The sequence below is a fragment of the Limanda limanda genome, chromosome 5, assembly GCF_963576545.1.
Source record: "Limanda limanda chromosome 5, fLimLim1.1, whole genome shotgun sequence".
Classification (NCBI taxonomy): domain Eukaryota; kingdom Metazoa; phylum Chordata; class Actinopteri; order Pleuronectiformes; family Pleuronectidae; genus Limanda; species Limanda limanda.
This window is the reverse complement of record NC_083640.1, coordinates 20,437,483-20,457,765: the sequence shown is the minus strand read 5'-3', so window position 1 is coordinate 20,457,765 and position 20,283 is coordinate 20,437,483. Positions and strand designations below refer to the sequence as shown.

The window sequence follows — 20,283 nt, the reverse complement described above, 5'->3', positions numbered from 1 at the left end:
GCTGCGGCTGTTTGTGGCCAAGAGGCAAACCTGCAACCCCCCCACCCCCAGAGTGTCATGCCCACATAATCTCATCAATCAAGAGGAAACCAGGACGTTTTTCGAGAGCGACGCCGAAAAAGGAAAAACAAGAGACTGATGATGTGAGAGATTTCTTAAGCGTCCAGTGTGAGGACAGTCGGGCAAAGCTTCCAACTTTTGAAGCGTCGGGCTGATTGTCATCAAGGATCATCAGCTGTGTGGCGTGAGGGTTTTGAGGAAGTGACTTGTCGCCGTGTGTGCTCCTCATTCCTCCGTCTAAAGTGGCGCACTTAGACATCACACTTCCTCACACCGGGCCGAGAGTCTGAGAGCATGGCGTGAATGAAACACAGTGGATGTAATGGAGATGTAGCATTATACAGATAGTGTGACGGAGAGATGTCCAAGCTCGTGTCTCTGTGCTGTCGTCGGTGTTCTCTTAACCTTGCTTTTTTTTTCTTTTCGTGCCATGTCCTGGAACAAAGAGCCCCCAGCGATGTTTACCGTTCACGAGGGTCACTGTATACAACTTGCATGATTTCAGCTTGGGATGTAACTGTGTAAACGGCCTTCAACCTGACCCCTGACCCTGAGCTTAGCATGCTTCACTCTCCCCGGGGTGACTCTCTACGCCACTATGCACCCTCAGTGGGCTGGGTTCGGCAAAACGCCTTTAAGCCTTCAAAGGAAATGTAGAGAGACACCAAAAGGAAAACCATACCAATTATATATTTTGATGAAGTGGCTGATTTTTTTTCATTTATTAAACAATTAATTCTCTCTTTATATTGATTCTGGCCTTCTATATGAGAACAGAAGCCCTTTTCTTTTTTAAATGTCCTCATGAATGATACAAAATTGAAAACTTTATCAGTGCCTTCCACTCGGTGAAGTCAATTTCTGCTCAATTGCCAATTTGCAATTTGCGTAAAGTTTTGTACAAATCCTGCTTCGGGGGGGAAACCTTTGAGGTAATCAGTAGTTTAACTCGTTCCACTTCCTTTGACAGAAAACAGGTCATGTAGACTTATCAGTAGCATGTTCGTGAAAACTGGTGATGTCATTGCAGCGTCTGATCATCAGCGAATATCGCCCTCTGGTGTTTGAAACCTTGCTATAACCTCCAGTGACCCAAAGCTTTTTGCAGTGCTTGTGTGCGGTTTGAATTTTTGATTTTGCCATTTTGCAAATTGTCCGATACTGACGTGTGTAGTCAGGTCCCAGTGTTTGAAGTCTTGGATGTAGGCTGGGACAGTTTTTGCACTCTCTGACATGTAGCTTTGCTTGAGTGACAGTATGATAGTTGTTGACCATGCTATTCATTTCATCAGATACTGTATTTATATCACATTTGCATATAGTGACTCCACACATGTCACTATATGCAATGAAGGAATACTTTGAATTGTTATGCTGTGAATATTTTTATTTTTATTTTGGGTCTCTTGCTTTCATGTTGAATTCTAGTTTTGCATCCCAAGAAGAAAATCTGTTTAACTTTATTCTGAAGGAAAAAAAAATGTCTTATGAAGTTTTTAAAAAAAAATGTAGCATTTGAAAGTTTTTTTCCATTTAAATGATATGATGAACGTAGTTGTCCTGCATGCACACAACATCTGCATGTTGTGCATGTCTGACCGGACGCTCCCTGTACCTGCTTCTCTATATTGTCTCTGTAGTTGTCAGGAGGTTCTGGTAAAAGGCATGAAAACAATATTCTGTCCATCTAACCTGGGATATTTGTTTCTTGGTGTATCACAACGCGTCCAGCACAGTCTATGGACGGAGTTTTCTTCAGAGCAGCTGTCGTCGTGCAGTAGCAGTGTTGGAAGTTACCTCAGTGAAAACTCTGGATGGATGAGAGGAATCGTTCTCAGGCTTCGCTTGTGGGGAAACATGTCTTCTGCTCTGCGCCCGTAACTGAGAGTCTGTTTTACACACAGGTTTAAGAAGACTGGATGTTTGTATTGTAATATTATTTTTGTGAATTTGTTTGTGTGTTTATTTATTGGTTTGCATTTTTTCACTTGTAGGTGCAGGGGAAATAAATTCAACATGCCTTATGTGTTTACAGTGTGCAATGATTTCACAGATATTAAGTTTACTTTTAATTCGTATATCAATTTAACATAATATAGAGCTGTCACAAACTCTGGTGCATCAACAAATGCCACATTTGAAGGACGATATTTGGGCCAAACTATATCAGATCAAAGTTAAATTTAACCATGAAACAATCCTCTTGAACATTCTTGAGCAGCACATTTACAGTTGTATCTGTTGTCGCCCAGATCGAGAAACAGGGCCAGTTTTTAAATTAAACTTCTTTTCAAAGTACTAAGGTACTGGGATGTTTGTAATATTTGGATCTTGGAATTTATTATTAGTAAGATTACTATAAATATAATGTACACTGTCCAAGCCTTCTTTCTTGTTAGGTTTGGTGGTTAAGAAGGAGGTAGAACACAGCCAAGAATATTAAAAAGTCATGTTTTTCGCAGTATGAAGTAGAGGCAGCACAAAAAGCAAACATGTTGCTGCACTGAAAGAGAGCAGTTAGCCCTTCGATCATTTAAAATAGTGTTTAAAGGCTACGTGTGTAAGATTTAAAAGAAAGGGATCTACTGACATTGAATATAAAATTACATTTTACAACTTGTTGTTTTCTTTACCTGGACTCTTTATATTTAAATACGTTATATTATCAGGAGCGGGTCCTCTCTATGGAGGAAGCCATCCAAACACCTTTTGAGTTTTGATGACAACTGAAGGCCACAGGTTCTCTTTCATGTTTGGAAGGGGAGGGTGAGGTGAGGGCTATTCAGCTGCAACATGAAACTTCACCACTAGATGTCACTAAATTCCTTACAATAAACCTTTAAACCTGGAATTTTTCAGATGGTCCACAACTGCTTGTTCGTCCATGACCTTGTTTGCCTTTTCCCCACTACATAAAGGTCTCAACACTTTAATCTTATCTGATTTAGCACTGTGGTCATCCTGCCACCCGGTGGTCATGAGTGATATTGCCTCATTTTGCATCAGAAAAGGAATGAGCTGCATAGAAGTGATGAGATAATGTGCCTATTGTTTTACAAAATATCTTAAGAAGTGCAACAAGCTTCATTCATTTGAATCTGATCTGCTGTGATATTAAAGTGAGGATTGAATTTGAAAAGGAAACAGGGTTGAATCCAGTTTCAGAAACAACTGACACAGCTCTTTGCAGTGGAGAGTGAGACAGGCCAGACTGACACAGAGGCAGTGAGAGGGAGAAATGCTTTGGTGTAAAGTCCAAGTTGAGCAAGTGTTTGGATGGTGATAAAGTCATCGATCAAACTGTGCCAAATTTACACTGTGCGATCTGGAGTCGGAGAAATCATCTGGAGGGTGGCACTCGTGGGTTGTTGAGTGTTTGTCTCCCAGTGGGGGTTTCCTAGCAGATCAGCCGACTCCACTCCTGTTTCTGAGGGAACAGATGGACGGCAGTTATCTGATGTTCATCACAACAGTGCGAGCGTGACATCTCAGCCATTTGCAGTCAAAGACAACAACTCATGGGCTTCGTGAAAACCAATGATACTGGACTTGACATGCTGGAAAATCAGAGTGAAACATTGGGACAATAAAAGTCGATATCTTGCAGGGCTGATAAACATGTGACCTTCACCCACATGTTTGATGAGTCTATATGGGCCTATTGGAATTTTTGGAGAAAATCACAATGATAGAAGCCTTGACCTAACAACTTTGTATAAGTCTGTAAACTCCTGGAACCGTTCACTCAGGACCATCACTGTTAGTGTTTCTCACACATTATGTGCTCCTCTTATAGAAGCTGAAGTTTAACTCAAGGAAAGAGAACTGAGGACTGAACCCACAAACTCAATATGTCACTGGTTTTGAAGACTGGAGTTCAAAATATAGTGAGCCTTATAAAAGTCCACCCTCAGAACTTCTAAGCAGTGTGTGTGTGTCCGTGTGTGTGTGTGTGTGTGTGTCCGTGTGTGTGTGTGTGTGTGTGAGAGAGAGAGAGTGCATGTGTGAAGAGGAAGGCAGACATGCTGACTGACAGTAGAAAGAGGATTTTCTATCTGATGCCAAGTGAGAAGCTAATCCTGAATCTCTCTCTCTCTCTCCTCTCTCTCTCTCTCTCTCTCTCTCTCTCTCTCTCTCTCTCTCTCTCTCTCTCTCTCTCTCTCTCTCTCTCTCTCTCTCTCTCTCTCTCTCTCTCTCTGTCTCTCTCTGTCTCTCTCTCGCTCCCTCTTTCTCTCTGATCCCATCTCCTGTTCCTCAGTCCCCTCTCACTCTGCAGATCGAGCGTCTCTGGACTGAGCTGCAGGACAAACACTCCACAGCTTCTCGGCCTCCTTTCTCCACTGATCCTCAGGTGAGTGATGGACTCTCCAACATCTCATCCCTCCGTGTCTCCTTCATGTCTCGGCGGGCAGAGCATCAGCCGATACATGGACTATGAAACAATCCGTCATATAACACTCATTTATGTTTATAATCAAGGTGAAAGCATCAGTTTCCCTCTTGAGATGAGAAACATTTATTTGCAGTTGAATTGTGAGAGATTTAACATTTCACACGTGCTTTGTGTCACAGAACATGAGACTTTAATCTTTAAATGAGAACCCTGAGTGTTTCGTTTGGTATTTTCTCCTCAGATACAGATATAAGCTGCCTGCACAACTGCCACCTGCATAATTAGGGAACCTTAACATTACCTGATATTAACAGGGAGCCGCCACCTGTCACAAGCGTTCTTCATTTTGTGCTTCATCAAAGCTCCAGCAGTGGCTCCCTCGCCCACGCCCGACTGCTCATCTCACATTTAACATCAATTATAAAAACTCTGTTTAAACCGAAGCCATTTACAGTGACTCATGATACTTTGCAGTACAACTTCCCCTATTTCAGTTAAGGTCAGAAGGTGCAGGTGCCACTTCGTTTAATCTTCTAGTCTCTAGTAGGAATCTCTCTAATCCTACATTTTCCACTCTCTTTGTTAATTGCCCTCCCCCCCCCCCCCCTCCGACCTTAATCTGACCCGTAACCCGTTAAACACTGACCCTCACGCCTTCATCCACAGGTTGTCTCCTTGCATTTTTTTCAATAAATCTCCCTTAAATCCACAGCTTCTCTTGATCTCTGTTTCCACTAAATTCCACTCGCTCCCTCTCATCTTCTCCTGTATTCATTCGACTCCTCCGCACCTCCCGCCCACGCTCTGTCTCCTTCTTCCTTGTGGGAGCTCGGCTGACCGGCCAAGGATGTCAGACAGGATCATGTGTTTATGTCCAGGGTCGATGCCAGCTCTGATCTGGCGACTTCAGCTTATTATCACCAACTGCTCTGATTGATACTGTGTGTGTGTTACATGATTAGAAAATGTATCATGAGTAATATTCTGCAAAGATATACATATTTTGGGGTTTATAATATTTATTAATAGTTTATACATATTTTGGGGTTTATAATATTTATTAATAGTTTCTGGTGCAGATTCTTCCACACGTACCTGCCAATCCTATTTAGATAGGTAGATAGATAGATGGATACTTTATTAATCCTGTGGGAAATTTAGGTCATCCAGTAGCTAATACATTTATACACTTATACACCTCACCGACATACATACATAAATCACAGAAACATAGGGACAACATATTACAGATACATGAATGGGTCTGACCCTATGGTACAGAAAACAGTGATTGTCTCAGTGTCAGTATGAAAGTGTTCTTGTGCTGCTAGAGTGGATTTAACTGCATTAAGTAAAAATAATGATCCTACTTTCCCTGGCTCAGGGTTGTAATTAAAAGTTTTGATAGGGTTAGGGGTATCAGTTCTGATATTTGATTGACACGATCAGACACATATACTAATATGACAGTCCCTCTCTCGGCATCCAATCACAAATCGTATGATCACCTGAGCCGTTGGGTTCTCCCTGGGTGACACGGCTTCCGTCTGCTTCTAGAATAATCTGATCACACAGGCTGCGGTTGTATCTGTTACTTAAGCGTTTGCCAACTTAATGCAATTAAAAGTTCTGTCTGTGAACGAACCTGTTAACATGTGGGTTAATCATCTTAATGTAAATTTGTGATATTCAGGCTCAGTCAAAACAACACATCATATATCCCGAGATTTACAGCTGTATGAGATTGCACCTCAGTGGCAATACAAGCACTTTGTAGTAGTAAACTGAATTACAGAACATTTACATGAGATATAGCCACATTCAAAGGTGTAAATTGATAGATTTCTGTAATATGACATCACACCCAATTATGACAAACCTGGATTTGTCATGTTTCATTTTTGGGATAAATAAATCACACATATTTGAATTTGAAGGAAAGTGATCTTTGCCCTCTGACCTTTCTTCAGGTGAAAACTTAGATCACGTGACCATGGCAAACTCTTTCACCCGTATGATGTCTGGTCGGAGCACGGCAGTGTTGTTGGCCAGCATCGGAGCCGGCACACTGGCATCTGGATACCTGCTCTGTGACAGCTCTGCTGCTGCTGCTGAGAGGAGGAGGCTCTATCCACCCAGGTATGTGTGTGTGTGTGTGTGTGTGTGTGTGTGTGTGTGTGTGTGTGTGTGTGTGTGTGTGTGTGTGTGTGTGTGTGAGTGTGTGTGTGTGTGTGTGTGTGTTTCCATCATCCGTCCGGCAGTGGATCAATTAGTTACAAATGTAAAATAGAACCAAGGTTTGAGTGTGTTGATCACTTTGTGCAGTGCTGATTTCCCTGACCTGAGGAAGCACAACAACTGCATGGCAGCAGCTCTGACCCCGACTATTTATGCACGACTGAGGGACAAGACCACTCCCAACAACTGGACCCTGGACCATTGCATCCAGACTGGGGTCGACAACCCCGGACACCCCTTCATCAAGACTGTGGGCATGGTGGCTGGAGATGAAGAGAGCTATGAGGTTGGAGTTCATGTTTGCAGTGAATTTTTGCATTTGATTTATTCCTAATTACATATGTCTAACAGATTTTTTGTTGGATCAGGTGTTTGCTGAGCTCTTCGACCCTGTTATCAAGGACAGACACAACGGCTATGACTGTCATACAATGAAGCACCCCACTGACCTGGATGCTTCCAAGGTTACACCCAAATTTCTCTTGCCTCCTTTGCATCCATCCATTAATTCCTTGTGTCCTCTCCTGACCTGATACTTTCTTCCTCTCAGATCACCTCAGGAATGTTTGATGAGCGTTATGTGCTGTCATCTCGTGTCCGCACTGGACGTAGCATCCGTGGCCTGAGCCTCCCGCCCGCGTGCTCTCGCTCCGAGCGCCGTGAAGTGGAGCGTGTGGCTGTGACCGCTCTGTCCGGCCTGAAGGGAGACCTGTCCGGGCGCTACTACAGCCTGGGAGAAATGTCTGACAGGGAGCAGCAACAGCTCATTGAGGTTTGTGCACGATCACACACACTATGAGAAAAAGGCTTCTGTGTTTTCTTTGAATGACCTAATACCTCCCCGCCGGTTCCTCTGTTCCTTCACTGGTCAATCAGGAGCACTTCCTGTTTGATAAACCTGTGTCACCTCTGCTCACGTCAGCTGGGATGGCCAGAGATTGGCCCGATGCTCGTGGGATCTGGTAAGACTGTCGGAGAAAGAAATATTGTAGATTACTTTAGCTTGAAGACCCTTTAGATACTCTAGTTGCTGCAAAGTTTGTTCTTGCTGTTGTTCACAGCCGTCACCAGTGGTGGGTTTGTGCTCTGAGGAATACTGATGAACAGAGTCATCACCAGAAACACAAATAAGACTACCGCAGCGTTTTATTTGATGATATTCACCAGATTGCTAGTGGAAAGTTAGCATAAAATACTTGAAAATACTGCAACATGACATGAGAAAAGTGGATGTATAGTAGAATTTGTATTAGAATTACAAGCATTTTTTCATTCACTCTAATATACACGGAAAAGCAATTTTCCTGTAGTGCTTAATATATAGCTGCAAGAATCCCAGACTTTGCACTTGCAGCTCCTCTAGAACCAGATTAAAACCATGTTCTTCAAACTGTTTTTCTGTTTTTCTGTTGCCACAACAAATTCAAAATCCTTTCTCAATCCATTTTTCTTCCTTGAAGTCCAAAAACTCCAAAAAGTATTGTTCTTTGGACCGCACCCCCCCAATCTGTGCGTCCACAACCCACACCCTGACATTGGAGGCTCTGAACCTGATTGAATCATAACTTGTCTTCTCTTCACACCGCACCAGTAAACTAATTAACGTGGATATGAAATCCTCATTCTGTGTCAGGCACAACAACGAGAAGAACTTCCTGATCTGGATCAATGAGGAGGACCACACCCGGGTCATATCCATGGAGAAGGGAGGGAACATGAAGAGAGTGTTTGAGAGGTTCTGCAGAGGTTTGAAACAGGTCAGCATGTCTCTGTGTCTTCGTGTCCCCCTGAGGTCCAAAACCTCAAACCTCATTTTCTAATATGAAATCCATGCAGTTGTCGTCTCTAAGAATATATTAAAACAAAGCCCTAAAAGCAAATATATAGAATGATTAAAACAAAGACAAACTGGAATGGCACTCAGCAGAGTTCAACGCCCAATAGCCGCCTTCAATTCAATCAAGCTGCAACTATCTCACAATGTATTTAACAACTCCTGGATCCGCCCTCTGATCCAAATCCACAACAGAATATAATGGAAACTTCCATGACCCCTCCTGCATCCTTTCGCCAATTTTTGTGGCAATCCGTCAGGTAATTTGTGTGTAATCCTGTTCACAAACAAACAAACCAACAAACAAATGTGAAAACAGAGGTGAAAAGCTAACTTTCTTGGAGGAGGTAATCAAGTTTTTAAGGTTTTCATGCTCTCTTCTATATTGTACATGTGTTGGTCTGCTTCTGTCACTTGTAGGTGGAGCATCTGATTCAGGAGAGAGGTTGGGAGTTCATGTGGAATGAGCGTCTGGGCTACATCCTCACCTGCCCCTCTAACCTCGGCACCGGGCTCAGGGCTGGTGTTCATATCCGCCTGCCTCTCCTCAGCAGGGTATTCCAACACACACACAAACTGCCAACTGCAACTGCACATAACAGGAAGACAGATTACTTCCCTGCTGTAGTTCTTCTTTGTGAAAATAATTGATGGTGTGTGATGTTTACGATCCAGGACCCTCGCTTCAAAAAGATCCTGGACAACCTGAGGCTACAGAAGAGAGGCACCGGAGGTGTCGACTCGGCTGCGACCGGAGACACCGTCGACATCTCTAACCTCGACCGTCTGGGAAAGTCAGAGGTAAACACCTGAGGAGGAGGGCCGCTGTCATAAGTAAAAGTGGAAATGAGCAGCGAGAGAGGAGAAGAGACATCACAGCCGGCGTGGGCTGGGAATATCCGTCTACCCTGCTGCTCCCTAATCTCTAATCCAGTCAAGGATCTGCCACTTGAGGTCAAAAGTCTCCTGACTCCTGGTCTGAGCCCTTCATGCATCACTTCCACACAGACTTGGTGGCTACCAATACCCACTATCAATGAAATATTATGAAAGGTAATAGCTTGTGAAGGTCAGGACTGAAGATGGGCGTGTCTTCCAGTCAGACGCGAGGCCCCAGGAGCCTGAAAGACTAAACTCAGGGAACCAAAGCGTACCTGTGGTAATTGAACTTGCCACCTTCCTATAGGATGAGCTCTCCAGGCATTTATAAGGTAGTTAAAGCCAATCAGATGGCAGCTGGTGTGGGATGGGACATGGGTGATCACATGGGCGTCATGTATTCAAATAGAACTCAACCCACATTATCAAAATAAAAGAGGTTAAACGCAAACACACGTCACTAGTTCTCAACTTCTATGTGGTGAAGAGAGTTCAAAAAGTGGATTTATTCTCACTTTACTACTATTGAACTTAACTTTAAAGGTCAAGGAAACAAAATGCAATGTGAGTGAAATTTAATTATGTTCCTTTCTTTCCTTGTTTCCCGACTGACTGCACACTGGGAATTAACTTTCGATGCTCATTACAAGCTGACAAAATTTCCCATCCGGCATGTGTGTGACAAAATCCGCGATGGGGTGGAAGAATTAGACGTTCATGTAGAAATGTGTGTTCATGTAAAACGCCTCCTAGAGTCGGAACAACAACGCACAAAGTATTCGGTACAGAGTCGCTGAGATCATCACATAATTTTACAATTAGATTGGAGAAAGCAGCTTCTAATGCGAACTGTTGTCACTCAAACTACATGTCCATCTCACAAGCACCTGACAGGATACACTTTATAGTTAATACAGATGTTTTTATACTTAATATGAGTACGTTTTTAAATGATTTGCTCTGTGTAATCACGCAAATATTGGAAAGAGCTGTCGTTATGTTGTTTAAACTTTGAAAACACATTTTAAAGCCTCAATGTTTTTTTTACCACATTACGATTTCAAAACACATCAAAGTCGGAACAACAACTTCACAAAATGGGAACCACAAAGGAGCATAAGAAGTTCTCATATAATTAAATAAATCCTGCAGGTTGATACATTGTATTTGGTCATCATCAGCACCATAGTCGATCATTTACATGGATAATAATGTAAATATGTCCTGAAGCTGCGCAACAACTTGATTTCTAACAGTAGTTTCCATGCGTTCACAGGTGGAGCTGACCCAGTTAGTGATTGATGGTGTAAACTACCTGATTGAATGTGAGAAGAGGCTGGAGAGGGGGCAGGACGTCAAGATCCCCCCGCCCATCGCTCAGTTCAGGAAGTGAACGGCACCTCTGCTGGGAATCCAGCAGGTGCTCCAACCGCTTGTTGTTAATGTTGGTCTTACAAAACTGTTAATGGCATGTGTAGCACTGTACTGACTAGCATGCGCAATAAACAGATTACTTGTATATTGTAAAAACACAATAAACTCTTTATGAACTGAGTGGTATTACTGGCAGGTGTTTTACAATTCTGTGGTGGAAATCAAAAAAATGACCTGAGTCCGAAACCATGAAGAAGAACATAGTTTGTCAACAGGTACTAAGTAAAATACTTAAAAACTATTTTGAGGGTCTTGTTTTATTCTAGTAAAGTATTTCTAGTTTATATAACTTGAATAGAATGAATAGAAACTTCAATTTTTTTCCCTGATCTTTTTCCTTTTATTTAGAATGGAGTGATTTTCCATTCTTTTATTGCATAAACAAAGTGAATGTAAAAATTATAGATTAGATTAAATATAACCAGTCTGACCTATTATTAAACTATAAAACCCTTAAAAAATGAAAAAAAGATTACATCTATTTCTAGGTCAACAAGAAAAGAAAACATATCTCAAACACACAACACACCCACCCACACACACAAACACACACACACACAAACCCACACACACACACACACACACACACACACACACACACACACACACACACACACACACACACACACACACACACACACACACACACACACACACACACACACACACACACACACACACACACACACACACACACACACACCTAATTTCTTTACAAGTACCTTTGAGCTGGTGTTATCAGGCCGGCCGACTGCCAGACTATGTGGGACAATAATGTCACGACCTTTGCACCTCTATCATTAAGTCCTGATCGCCCACGTGTCTTGCACTCTGAGTTACAAGGCAATAACCACAGTAACTGCACCAGGGTCAGATTATTTCAATGATCAGATTTTTTCACTGTCTATTAACTATGAAAAAGAAGTAAAACAATAAACAATTTGGTTGAAAAATTAAATTAGAAGGTGCTCAAATGGTGCATCTGGTGGTTAACCTGGCTCTCAGACCTGCCTCCTACACAAGGAGTTTAATCCAGGGGCAAAAGGCCAATCTCATTACCGACACCAGACACCAGACAGGCCGAGTGGAGGTGGCCGCTAACACCACAACATATTCACCTTCATCTTATACACATGCTCTGATGAGAGGGGGGATTACCCTTTACAAATAAAGGCAGCCTGCCACGAGAAATTAGCCTTTTAATTATCCCGGTGAATGGTTCCTTTAAATCCTGCTGCTCCGAGAGTCGCTTCACCTTTTCCCCGGCAGCAGATTAATGACGTGGACCTATTAATGCTATTAGGGATCTAAACTGAAGGACGGTGTCTGTATATGACTGTGAGCCTGCAGAGAATTCACGCTGCAGTTATCACATCTGAATGAGGCTTAGATTTATTTGTCTGTGAAAACACAGATCCAGATCCTGCTGATGTGTTTTGGGTGTGTCAACATCGATTGGTTACACATTGACATCTCCAGGTGCGGCAGCTTCACTCTCAGCTTAACCTCAGATGGCTGTAGTGTTTCGGGTGAAGGTCTTGTGCAAATACTGGACAAATGCAAGTCCTCAAGTTAAACAGCCTCTTTATTCCAAAGTGGAATTTCTGGTGATGAATGTGCAGAACAGAACATAACTCAAAGTATCAAGTTTAAAGGAACGCCTGGTGCAGGTGGACACTCCCCAATCGTTTGTAATAAGCAAAGGTGGTTGGCTTTTATTTAATGGGGCTATAAAATACAAAAGGAAGTGGATAAAGTTCATTTGACACCAGAGGTCGGAGAAGATTTCTATTCTCTGCTCTTTCAAGTTTTGTCTGAGGCTCAAAATGAAGCTGTGTGTGTCGTTGGCGTTTATCTCTGTGTTGCTGTCAGCAGGTAAGAATTTGAAGATGAACAATCAGTACTGACATTAATGCAAAATCTGGATATTATATATTTGCATTCCGCTTTGCCTGTAGTGAACGGGTTAGAGTGCTACACCTGCTGGGACAATAACCCCGGAAACTGCAATACTATATGGAAATGTCCTCATCAATATGACCGCTGTGCCAGCACGATAGGTAATTAATCAACACTTTTGGCTATAATATTATTTATTTTGCATGGCTCACTTTTATTCCTGACAGGATCTTTAAAAAGTAACTATATAATTCTGTCATTCTTGTCTTTTCACATTTCAATTAACTTCTACATTTCTTTTTTCTTGCCTTTGTTTGTTGCAGTTGCTCAAAACATGATCACCAAACACTGCATGAGGAGCGACATGTGCGAAAATGTTTATTCCGTGGGCGTCAGATGCTGCTCGGAAAACCTCTGTAATGGAGCCAAACACACAGGAGTCTTTGTCCCTCTTCTTCTCGTGCCCTTAGCCATGAGTCGCCTCTTCTCTTGAACAACTTGAGATTAATATTCTTTATATAACACCCTCACACTGTAAAAAAATCTGCTTCTGTGCTGTCAGGACAAGATCAGCTTTCAAACGGGAAAAGTTGTGTTGGCTCAATTCATTTCTCCAAATCCCAACATACAAGAAATATAACTTGTAATTAAATAACTTTGGAGGCAGTGGTGATCTCTGAAATCTATTTGAAATATAAAAACATGTTCTAAACTCTGTTTCTGTGTATCTGTAATTACTCTGATGTTTACCTGTATAGTACAACTTCCTCTTGTTTTTTATGCAATTAACAGATACTGTAGATTTTGAAATATTTGTGTATATAGTGTACTGAAATAAACTGCCTTCACAAAATAAACCTTATTTTCATTGAAAATGCAATTTGACATTTTATCTGCATGTACTGCCGCATGTGTGAGACTCCTTACTTGATCCTTGGTCGAAGCTGAAGCGTAAAGGTGAGGGTGCGTTCGCTGTAGCCGCACCCAAAGCTGTGGAATTGTTTATTTTCACAATCAAGTGCTCCTCTGCTCATGACACGTTTAAGACTAAAGTGAAGACCAAGATGTTCTCACGGGCTGAGTGTCCGGAAGTCGCTTTTATTCCCATGAAATTTTATTTTATTTGCATTTCACAATGTGTCCACATTTATTAGACAGTGCTTTGGTGAACTGCAGTTGTTCTTAATGTGCTTAAACTTGACTTGACTTTTATCTGAATCCAACATCCTAAACCTGCCAATGAAGCAGAACTGTATTCAACATAGGACAACTATTGTCCTTTGTTTTGAGTCGACTGTGCTCTGCAGATGTTCAGTGTATTGTGAAGGAGATAAAAGCCTGAATGACATTGTCTACTTGTGCAGTTGAAAGGGAAAAGCTGTCTTTGGACAAAGCATGATTGTAAAACATTAGTCCCCTGACAGTGAAAGAAAAAATCTTGTTTTGTAGTTAAGACCAGATGAGAAACTGTCAACGCTGCTGAAGTGCAGGGCCCAGAAAATATTTTTATAATCATTTCTGACTTGGAACCATTCAACTGCAGGAAATAATTGGAAATACAGACTTTGACTAAATTGGGGCAGGTCAGAATAAAGGACACTTGGGTGGTTCACACGGACAGAGTAATGAAAACCAGCATTATGCATGTGCATGATTTGCCCAAGAGGTAGCATGAATATGATAAATAAAGTGTGGCTCAGAAGATTCCCCTGGGAGACACTAAACAAGAGTGGCATATGAGGGGGAATCTCCAACCACAACAGAGAAAAGACCTGTTTGACAGATTAAATAAATCACAGCAGAACCACAACAATGGATTTCAACACAGTCCCTCAGGATTGCTATATTAAAACGATGTGTTGGCAAGGACCGTGGTCTGGAACAAGCTGCCGACACAACAAAGCAATAAGTGGAAGGAGATGCATGTTTTCAAAGTGGAGCGGGGTTGACGGAGAGTTGACAGTAATGTGGGTCAGGGCTGAAGATCGACATGAAGCAACTCATAGTAAATGTACAGCTGAAGTAGAAGAAATGAAAACTGTCTCAGGATCATTCAAAAGTAGAATTCTTAGGTTATGGTTTAAATTATTAATAATTAATACATAATTGAAAGTATCTTGCTTCTGCACCTGCACTATGTTAAATGGACTTATCTCTATCTCTATACGTACCTCTCTAAATCTCTCTTTTTCTTCTTCCTTGTGTCTTGTGTTTCGAAATGGCAAAGTACATTTCACATCTTTTACAGTAGAGGGCAGTGTAGGAGAAGGTAAAAGGTGCCAAACCAACATGTAGTATGTGAGTGAGAGCTGTGATGAACAAAACAGATAGAATAACACATAAAAGAAAACCAAAGAAAGAGAGTGCACAGAAAAGAGGACTCGGATCATTAACACATAAAAATGACCACAAAGACTTATATTGACTTATACTCATGTTTATGTACATTCTTCTTTCAGGTTAAGCCATTTTTAGCAGATCATCAGTTCAGGCCGGTCTGAATCCCAGCTCGGCTTCCTGTGGGAGTTCTGCAGTTTACAGCTCCATCTTCCTTCCACGGCCCTGATATTTGACATGCTCCAATTTTACAGGTTTATTTGAGAGACTTGTCCAAAGTTAACACCGACTCCTGACCTTTGTCAAATGGGATTGACTCCAACCAATGGATAAACTGAGTATAATACAACCAGCCATGGAATATTTAGATCCTGTAACTGGAGTGATTGTTTAATAAACTTTTGTTGTTGGGTTTTTTTGCCAAGGTTATTCGGGAGTGAACAAAGGTCTGTAAGTTTGTATTTATGATATTTCTAAATGCTGTGAAGATTTGCTCTTTCACAAGTGCACACCATGTCAATTGTTTCATTTCATTACATCACAAGTGCGTCACGATTGCAGTCAAATCCCCACAGTGAAGCAAACTGTCACCCCCGGCTGTTGGGTTGTAAATATTGAAAAACATGGTCTCCAGCTTTCAATCGAGCGTTTTGTTATTTGAGTCACAGCTGTTGTTTTGTACTCAACTCTTTCGTGATTACCTCATATTTACATGAGCGAATGATAATAAATTCCGATAACAAGAAACCATGAAAAAATCTATACAGCTAATAAAAAATTTAATCACCACTATTTTTATTTTGTGGCTGCAATTGTTATTTCACATCAGATAATGAAACAACATTTTTTGGATTTCACTCAGTAAATCACGCATCAAATCATATTCCATTAGTCAGCTATTGCTCACTATACGATCACACTTGACCACACTTGATCAGAGCAGTTGGCCTCATGAGTCACATGAACTGACTGAAGTCAAATTGATAAATGGGAGGATTTTTGTTGTTGTGGTTCTTTGTGTGCGTAGAACAGGGGAAAATTCCCCAAATAGGTCTGATCACACGGATCCAGTTCACAACTGAATGTGACACCTTCAAGTAAATCACATACATGCACCATGTGAACAATGCACTGTATCTAAATTGCTGTTATTTGCATTGGCTCGTTGCAGGTTTGTTTTATTCTCTCCATAGAGGCAAAGAGACGCTCTGAGCTGAGATCACAGATCGCTGGCAAATGACTTGCTGAGAAATGTTGAGCAATCTACGTGTGTGTGTGTGTGTGTGTGTGTGTGTGTGTCTGTGTGTGTATGTGTGTGTGTGTGTGTGTGTGTGTGTATGTGTGTGTATGTGTGTGTGTGTGTGTGCTTTGACCGATGAATGTGTATTTACTGACTGTGTTTGATGTGAGGCTGATTTATGCTCTTTCTATCATATCATACACACTTACTACACACATAAACAAACTGCCTGTTTCTCTAAGCTCTGAGCTGTCAGGTGAAGGGAACAAGCTGCGGTTTGCTGGATCTGGCTTTTATCTCAAACACTGAAGTCATGTTGTTTTTTTTATTGCTAAATTATACTTTATAGTAAAGTATAGTTAAGTTTGTTCTGTTGTAGGATTGTAGATCTCAGATCCTGCAGAACATCAAGCAAATGGATGAGTCATCTTTGCTCAGTTTGGTTTGCTGTAAAAATCATCAACAATATATGTTGCCAAAGGATCCTAAGTAGTAACTGGACTGAACTGTTTTGAATGGAATCCATCCATCCATCCATCCATACATCCATCAATCCATCCATCCATCCATCCATCCATCCATCCATCCATCCATCCATCCATCCATCCATCCATCCATCCATCCATCCATCCATCCATCCATCCATCTATTTGGGGCTTGAACCAATAACTGATCACTTTTCACAAATACATGAACATGTCAGCACTCAAAGTAGTTAGTAACAAATCCACTTTTAGTGACCTTAATATTTTATATTGAACAATTGAGCTGGTTTTAATGTTAACTCTAACAAAATAGTCAAAGAAAGAAAGAAAGAAAAAGAGAAAACTTATTCACAAAATCTGAATTTGAACTAAATAACGTTATTATCCCAGTACTAAGATAACAGCAGAGTCACACTTTGGTTTTGATGATGGCTATAACACTTTGTTAGTTAGTTTGTCCGTTTTCAACCCACTTAAGTCTTGGAGCTATCTCCCAATGGTCAAAATCCTTGACATGCCCTGTCATTGCGGCCCATGACAGCATGTTGTGTGCATGTCCCAGGACTGGGTTCACCTCCCCGACCCCAGCACCACGCCTTCTTTTAGTTATGTCATGGCAGATGGGATTGCTCTCTCCCACCAAGTTGCAAACAGAATTTTACGGTAAAAGGGTTGTTAATGTGGGAGCTAATCTAAAAGCCATTAAATCATGCAATTAACATTTACTGCATAATGTTGGTTAAAGCAAAAAAAACAATAACATCTGGATTGAATTGGTCTGTTGCTGCCAATGAAGACATAATAGTTAATCAGATACTGTTGGTGAGACAGGACTTCTTATTAATCTATCATGGAGACAATCATGGTCTGTAACATGCAGAGCAAAGGTTGAATCTAATTTGTACCTTAAGTAAAAAACTACTTTTAAAACTTTTCCTTTAAACAGATCCTACCCTTGAGATAAAAATGTCTTTTAAAATATTTCTTCTTACAGCAAAACAACTTAATCAGCTGGTATCATCTGACAGGGGATTCTTGCTTGTTTAAAACTAGGTGTCTTTAAAGCATGTGGAATAGCAGTAACAGATTTGTCTCTCAGTGGCATATTTACTAACCAGCACAGTGTGAATAATTTGTTAAATAAACATAATTTCCGCTTTCTCTTACAATATTGCTATAATAACACATAGCATGTCTCATTCAGTGCTGGTTAACGTATCATCCAAAAGGACGTGTGACCCCTCTTGGCCCAACAAGTGACAAACTCATTTCCAGTCCACCATCACAGGCCACTATAAATACATCTCTGATTATTAAAGACTGCTGTGCCCGGCGCTAGCAACAAACACAGACTTTATCCCTTTCGATGGCATCCAAAGTGCATTTCGCTCCTTAATTAAGACTGAAAATTGCAACACATCAAGCGAAAAAAGACATCCGCTGGTTAATTGAATCATCGCGGCTGAGCAGGTTTGAGATTAATTCCACGTAAGGAGAAGATCAAAAGCGAGCCGGTTAGGAGGAGGTTGAGGAGAACGAGAGCACTGAGGCTTGTGGGATAATCCCATTAAGAGCTGCACATTCGTTCAGAGTGAGGATCCACAACTGTACAGTATATCTGAGATTAGGGCTAAACAGTCAGCGATGGAGAAGGGTCACAAGCAAGCCTGCATTCTCACCATTCTACAACATTGTATTCTGTGATTCCGTGCCCTCTGCGTGAAGCCTTTTCCATTCTGAGCAATGATCAACCTCTATGAAAGCTATTTCGGAGTTTGTGTCTGGAACAGATTGGATTACAAAAACACAAGCGGAACGCATGCGTCATTGCTTAATACTAATTGCCAAGGACATATTTTAATACACTGGAATACACATACACATTTACATTGCATGTATCATTGCAGGGTCTTTCAATGACGTCCCTGGCGAAATGTGCCGCAAGCATTTGATCTAAAGCTGGACTTAAGTCCTCTGGAATCTACATTTCTGTGTGTAAATATTAACATTTCCATACTACACAGTCTTTATGGAAACCATACACCAATGATTAAAGGGCAGATAAAGCCTATAATTTAAACAAAGACTCCACAGGAAAGTCTTTGTGAGGCTCCCTGAGGCTGAACTTATGCATGGTGATGCTTTTAGCTGTATGCAATTGTAATAATGCAAATGTGCTCACCATTAGTTTTATGTGTTAGCATTATAGACTGTATACAAAGATGGATGACGCATCTTCACTTCCTCCCATATTACTGAATTAGCTAAAATATCCCAGATATCGTGAGTCGGTCTGAGCTGATAATCGTAATGTTTCAACCTATTTTTTTTAAATCATCATGTCGAACATGTAATTTTCAGTTTGGTCAATGCCAAATCTGCAAACATAGAGGAGATGGGATTCATGACCTATAGTGAAGCCAGCCAGCAGGTGGCGACTGAGATGCTTTGGCTTCACTTTTTGGGAGCTGTGATGTTATCCATTTACAGTCTATGGTGAGCATTAGCTCATCAGCACAATGCACAATGTAGAACTGAGTAGGGAGTGTCTTTAGTTTTTGCAGATAACAAACAAAAGAACTGGGCTTGACCCTGTTATGAAGTTAAGGAATCTTTTACAATTGATCCTAACGGGCCTGTTAATGTCATAAATTTCACGCCAGTTGATGTAGCAACATCTCACTTAAGACCACAGATGTCAATGGAGTTGGTTATATTCAGTTTTCATGCCAAAAACACAATGTTTTCCCAACACACAGACCATATCATATCCTTTTATTTCTTCATGTCTTGATTATTGCAACAGTCTTTTCACATGTTTTAGTCTATTGCTTGACTCCAGCCCACCGGAACTAATCTTTGAGCAGAACCAGGGGAGCCATGATTACCTCCTGTTTCAGCTTAGTCACATTTGCCTCCCAGTATGTTTTGGAATTTACTTTATGATCTTGCTGATAACTTTATAGCTTTAACGGCTTTTCACCCATATTAATATATGGCTCAGTATTTTGTAAGCAGTTTGAAAACAAATTAAAATAAAGTGTTTGCACTCTGCGGATTTTAGTCGTACAAAATAACTTGGTTTTGACTTCGCCAAGGAAGTTTTTTTTCATCTGTGTTTGTTAGTTAGCTGGATTATGCAATACACACTGATTTCCATGAGAATTTGTGGAGAGATCTCGGCATATTTAAGGGGCTGAGTCTGTTCAATATAGCTAATACAAATAATGATTTAATTTAAATGTTCATAAGGAGAGTTTTGTGCCTTGGCTGAGGTGTATGGTCCACTAAGTGTGATTCTAGTTGTATTTACTGTTAAAAAGACTGAATAACATAACCGTATTTATTCAGTTCTACTGAGCACAGTATTATTGTGGTTTTGAGGTAAAACAGATGGATCCTGCAGTGGCACACAAGCAAAACAAACACACAGACGGAACATGAAGTTATTCACGGTCACTCAAAGAAGCCAAACATTAAAAGA

The 20,283-nt window shown here is 41.0% G+C and overlaps 1 protein-coding gene across 1 annotated transcript; it reads left to right on the top strand.

Annotated features, from left to right (window-relative positions):
• The first annotated feature begins 6,446 nt into the window (after nt 1–6,446).
• LOC133001812 (creatine kinase U-type, mitochondrial-like) lies at nt 6,447–10,797 on the top strand. Its single transcript, XM_061071510.1, has 9 exons — nt 6,447–6,592; nt 6,779–6,977; nt 7,060–7,155; nt 7,242–7,463; nt 7,568–7,653; nt 8,325–8,448; nt 8,946–9,080; nt 9,201–9,326; nt 10,681–10,797. The coding sequence occupies exons 1-9, from the start codon at nt 6,447–6,449 to the stop codon at nt 10,795–10,797; spliced, it is 1,251 nt and encodes a 416-aa protein (XP_060927493.1).
• The last annotated feature ends 9,486 nt before the right edge of the window (nt 10,798–20,283 follow it).